This window comes from Nicotiana tabacum, chromosome 12 (genome assembly GCF_000715075.1).
Source record: "Nicotiana tabacum cultivar K326 chromosome 12, ASM71507v2, whole genome shotgun sequence".
Taxonomy (NCBI): Eukaryota; Viridiplantae; Streptophyta; class Magnoliopsida; order Solanales; family Solanaceae; genus Nicotiana; species Nicotiana tabacum.
In genome coordinates, this window is record NC_134091.1 from 19,917,408 (window position 1) to 19,923,189 (window position 5,782).

General features: G+C 37.1%; 1 protein-coding gene across 2 annotated transcripts; it reads right to left on the minus strand.

Annotated features, from left to right (window-relative positions):
- On the minus strand, nucleotides 1-5,443 carry LOC107807541 (NAC domain-containing protein 19). Of its 2 annotated transcripts, none has more exons than XM_016631953.2 (4): nucleotides 4,891-5,443; nucleotides 3,487-3,711; nucleotides 950-2,767; nucleotides 1-870 (listed from the first exon to the last, which is right to left on the minus strand). In XM_016631953.2, the coding sequence occupies exons 1-3, from the start codon at nucleotides 5,335-5,337 to the stop codon at nucleotides 2,642-2,644; spliced, it is 798 nt and encodes a 265-aa protein (XP_016487439.1). In that variant the 5' UTR covers nucleotides 5,338-5,443; the 3' UTR covers nucleotides 1-870; nucleotides 950-2,641. The 2 variants fall into 2 exon arrangements, with proteins under 2 accessions (XP_016487439.1, XP_016487437.1); XM_016631951.2 differs by having other exon boundaries at nucleotides 950-2,770; nucleotides 4,891-5,440.
- Between the last annotated feature and the right edge of the window lie 339 nt (nucleotides 5,444-5,782).

Below are 5,782 nucleotides of genomic sequence, written 5' to 3' on the forward strand. Positions count from 1 at the left end.
TAATAACTAAATATGAAGATTGATTAACGATTTACTCAAACCAAACCATCTCTTCATTTCCTATTTGAAAAGTGTCTATTTTCCTTTTTCAAAAGATATAAGAAACGTTTTGTTTTTGCTGACTGAATTTTTTTCCATCCTTCTCTGCCCGGATTCCTGCAGTGCAAGAAGACCGTAGGCTATCTTCTTCATATCTTGCAAGGACAAAAACTATTGCATCTTATCGAAAACCCAAAAACTTGGCTGAAACTTTGCTGGAGTCATTCTTTTTCCAGAGAAACAGAAGATTCACGACGCCCAACTATTTCTTTGAATGTTGGGGTTAAGTTTGGATAGTCGGGGGGAAAGACAAGAGTCCCTCGTTAAGGAGTACAAGTGTAGCAACCAAGCACCTTAACTGTTGAGTTTCATGAGTGTTTCCCTAACAGAAAAGACAGTCCAAGTGCCAGTAATACTTGTATACCACTAGCTCCTCTGGCACTCGTACTGTGAATAGAGTAAAACAACAGTTTCAAGCTTCACAAACTACAGTCAGTGCATAGGAAAAGATCCTAGAGAACATATCGTACAAATACCCAAAGTACTTAATCTGAAAGAGAATCAGCAGATTCTCATAATGCTACCATCTTGTACTAGGATTTGTTAAAAACATACTTATCTGGAACTGGACTTTGAAGTTTTACATTCTCCCCAACTTACTACTAGGCATGATCGCTAGAAATTGGAAGACTTGTGAAGCAAAAAAAAAAAAAAAGGCAATGTTGAGATTTTATCTTACACTGCCGAGTTCGCCAAACGTACCAATAACCTTAACTATGCTGCCACATCTACACCAAGAGCAGAGTCTACTAAGGAGCCAAAATTGCCGGTCTGCATCACAAATCAAATAGGAATCAATGCTTTTCTGCATCAAAATATTGTTAAAAAAATACAAAATTATGTTAAATACCTGAAAGCAAGAGAACTTGGGTCCTGACAAACGGGCCAGCTTGTGCACACCTCGACTATTCCACTAGGTACGTGCTTGTACCTGCTCTCTCACCAGCACCGGTCTCCTCACATTTTTGTCACCTCATAACCAACCGACATTGTCACATCCTATGGACTTTGGAGCTATTTGTTAACTCTTCACCATCCAACTTGCTTAGTATTATGAGATACTTGTTGTTGTTGCTGCTGTTAACTTTTTACCATATACAAGATATACATCCATGTTGGTGCTCCCGTAATTAAGTGTACACCATACACAAGATATCCTTCCCCACATATGAGATGGCCATCCATGTCATTGCTATAGCTGTCATTACTTGTGTTGTTAACTCTTCACCAAATACAAGATGTCCATCCAGGTAGTTGTAATATGTGAGCCATTACTTACCCATCTAGTGTCTTGAGCTGATGCTCAGCATTCATGACATTTCTAATTATCCTTGTTTTGATTTGAGTTTGGTGTTTAAATTTCATCCAAGCTTTACTCAGCCGATCTATTACCTCTGAGATATTTAGATCATGATACTGTATGAAGTGACCTTATAACTTGATAACTGTTACGATATCCATCCAGGTCATAATACAACCATTACTCACCCAGTCTAATTCTCTTCAGCTGATCTGCAGCAATCATGACACTGTATTAAGTTGATTCAACTCTCAACCATATCCAATATATCCATCCAGGTAGTTGCATAATTGTAAAATGTGAACCTTGCTAACGTGATCTATTATCCAGAGCTGATTTTCAGCAATCTCTGACACTGTATGAAGTGACCTCATAATTTGATAACTGTTGAGATATCCATTCAGGTAACAATATAATGCTAGCCATTACTTACCCAGTCTAATTCTCTTTAGCTGATTTTCAGGATCATGACACTGTATAAAGTGACTTAACTCTTTCAGCCACTACTCAAGATATCCGTCCAGGTAATTGTATAATTGTAAATTGACCTTATTACTCACTCCATCTGTTATCTTGAGCTGATCTTCAGCAATCATGAAACTGTATGAATTGACCTCGTAATTTGATAACTGTTTAAGATGTCTGTCCAGGTAACGTGAGCCACTATTCATGCAATATAATACTATTGAGCCAATTTCCATGGTTCATGACACAGTATTAGGTAACATAACTCTTCACCCATAAACAAGATATCCTTCCAGGCAATTGTATACTTGAAAGTTGAAAGGTGAGCCTCATTACTCAACCCATCTACTCTCTTGAGCTGATTTTCAGAAATCATGCCGTTGAAGTGACCTAATAGTTTGGTAACTGTCAAGATATCCATCCAGACAACAAAATAATGTGAACAATTACTCATCCAATTCTCTTGAGCTGATTTTTAAAAATGATGCCTCTGTAGGAGGTGACCTCACAGTTTTGATAACTACCACTCTTTCATTGACCTATTATAATTTCAATTTCTATTGCTCTGAAAAGTGACCTGAATACCATTATTGTCGCCTTTAGTGATATAATCCGGCTTAAACTTGATGCTATACTGATTTCCAAAAATAGGTTGCTCGGGATCTTATCGATTTTACTTGCTTGGGATTCTTATCGATTTTACTTGCTTGGATTGTTATTGGTTGTACTTGCTTGGGATTGCTGTTGAACTTTTGGGATTGTTGCTGTTATCTTCTTTTAGTTAATGCCGGAAAGCGGGCATAGAAGGTCATCCAACTCTATAAAATCTCCTTCTAAAATCGCCGTCAGTTCCTGAGCAGAAAAACCATTGAGAACTGGAGGTCCGCCACTCTCAAGATCAATCTGCTGCATGAATCAAAAAGGGAAAATGACATTGTATAGCAGCTCTCAAAATAATAGCCAACAGAATGTATATTTTTTTGTATATATATACATTTTGTATGTTATATACAGAAATTATACAAGTTTTATACACTTTTTCGGCTACCAAATGTAAAATAGTTTCTGGCGCGGGCTAAAAGTGAAAAAAGCCCAATCAAAAACCCACATTAGGCAGGCCCATTTATATTGAAAAAGAATAGGAAAAGGACAATCACCACTTACTTAACAAGCTAACACAATTGAAGTTTGAAGGATGAAAAGTTTTCAATTAGCTAATAAAGAAGGTACACTGAAGGTAGACCTCTTAAGCCTACATTATAAGAACCTAAATGCAGAAACATTAACTCAGATTCCATTCCTAACAAAAGATATGGAAAACAGAAGAAGAAAACATTCATTAATAGAGGCAGCAATTCAAACATTTTACTCCAGCCCCAAATTCTCCAAGAGGTTTCTTGTTTTCAAATGTTAACAAAATGAGTAGGTAAATTCTAAAGATAAAATGCATATTTTGTGCGTGTCAACTATTTGATGAGCATACATATTAGTCAGTGATGATTTCTGAACCAGCAACAAACAAGAGAAGCAATTCAGCATGAAAGCTTGGCATAGTGAATGAAGCAAAAGGTAACTAAGCACCTTTAAAATACTAATCAGAAAAAGCTTTCTTTTCGGTATACCTGCTTGGCAACAGGTTCTATAAGAGCTTGACTATCATTCTCCAGGTCAACGGTATTTTCATCATGCATTTTAGACTCAGTAACCGATACAGCAGTTCCGTCACATTGAATACCTACATGACGTACTGCCGCCAAAGTTTCTTCACCATAGGAACTAAATACATGCTCTGACAAGTTATTTCGATAATGAGATTTGATAAATACTCGGCATAGAACAAAAGATGCCTGCACACAAGTAGAAGCTGGAGACATGTTACATGTAGCAAATATCTTATACGCAGCAGGATACAGACATCTGCATATAAGCAGAACCACATGATATTTTTGATGACCGTAGAACCATGAAATATGTAGCAACAATGGTAAACACAGTGAAAATGTGGAAAACTGCAACAACACGAAAAACGCTCTAACTCTGAGTACCATGATTTGGTGAATTTCTACCTCAAACTTCTTAATATGTAGATTAAGCACAGCCACAGACTAAATGCAGAGAGAGATATGAGAGGTACCAACATAAAAGGCAGAATTTATGGTTAAACTCGGATGTGTCACTTTAATAATCTTTCTTAAATGAAAAAAAAAAAATCATCAAGACTTCAGAACAATAACACAAACCCAAAAGTGGAAGCTAAATAAGAAGCCGCTGACACTCAATGATCTGTTTCAGCAATCACAATCAAAATTATATCAAATGAAAGCATACGCCCTAATTCCAGAATCACCAACCCTCATCCCTACGCGCCCTTATTAATATGGTGCTTAATTCAGTTAAAAAATCATATAACACACAAGTATATCTGACTCGCCTACTCCATTTGAGATGCAGAGGAAACTGTTATATCTTACAATGTTTTTCTTTAACATAACTAATAATGGGTGACAATATACCTAACAAAACAAGCACATCCTGAATACCAAGCTAATTACATAACCTGCGTGTAAAATCAGAGTGGTTTTTAGCACTCCAAGAAGGGAAATAAGCAACACTTGCCAAAGTCAGCTTGAACACAATGTGCACTAAAAAAACAAGCATTTGACACTGTATTCAAGTAAAGACCAATTCCACAGCAAATTAAAAGAAACCCAACTCAGAATTGATTCAATAAAAAAATTCAAACCCCTATATAGCACCATTGAAGACAGTGGCAGATCCAAGATTTGGAACTTTATGGTTTCGGTGAACCCACTGACCATTTAAATTACTGGGTTAGAAATTTAATATAGGGTATGAGCCAAAGCTACTAGGTTCTACTAAACACATAGCTAAAACTGTACATCGGCCCCTAACTGAGGATATAACCAAAGACCCACATAATGCATGTATACATAAGCGTATATATATAACACTTCATGTACGAATACGAAAAAATGATATAACAAAGATTGTAGAGCAGAATGTACCATAGGATTTCCAGTTAAAGCGTACTCATACATCAACAAATCAGTCTTCACAGCAGTCTTAATACAATCGCCTAAATAAAAAACAAAACTTTTTCGCGTACCGACCACAACTTTCCCTGCACCCTCACCCATCACATCCCTAATTCTACCTCTCTTCTTCCAGTACCCACCCCCAGCTCTCCTCCGCCCTCCTTTTAAAACCCTAGCCACAAAACAAAACCAGTGCCTTTTAAGGCTGCCGCGTCCATATTTGAAACAGGCGGAATCGGGTAAGTTAAACGGGTCAAAATTGTAGAGATCAATTTCACGAATTAGGTTAAACTGAAAGTCGTTCCGATGATCGGCGCTGTTTTTTGAGGATAAATAGTAGCAAATGAGTTGTTTGTCGGAGGGGTAAAATCGGGTACCGGGAGGAAGTGAAAACGACATCGGATTAGGATCTCCCATAATTGGGAGAGAGTAAGATTATGCTGAGTGTTCGATTAGGAGCAGTACAGGTGGTGGGGTTTATATAAGAGACGAAGCGTGGCTGTGAAGTTTCTTCAGGGATTTCTAGTGTCACCCTGCTGTGTACGTACTCCGCTTACTAATCTCACGTGTTTGGCTCAAATTAGTTTTTATTTTAATTTCCGAGACTAAATTAGTTAAAAAAAGACAACACGCATTCCGCTTTCGCGTGTGGTGTGATGTAGACTGTCTCTCATAATATAGAGCCACGTGTGTTATAGACAATCTACTCTAATATAAATATTAATGACTATTTTTACAATTCGAATCCCGTATAAATCAAACAAAGACCCAAGCTTCCCTCCTGAAACTCAAATTAGTATTTCTATAATTATTACGTTCATTTATAGGGGTTTTAGCCATTGTAATTTTCTCAATTCAGGTA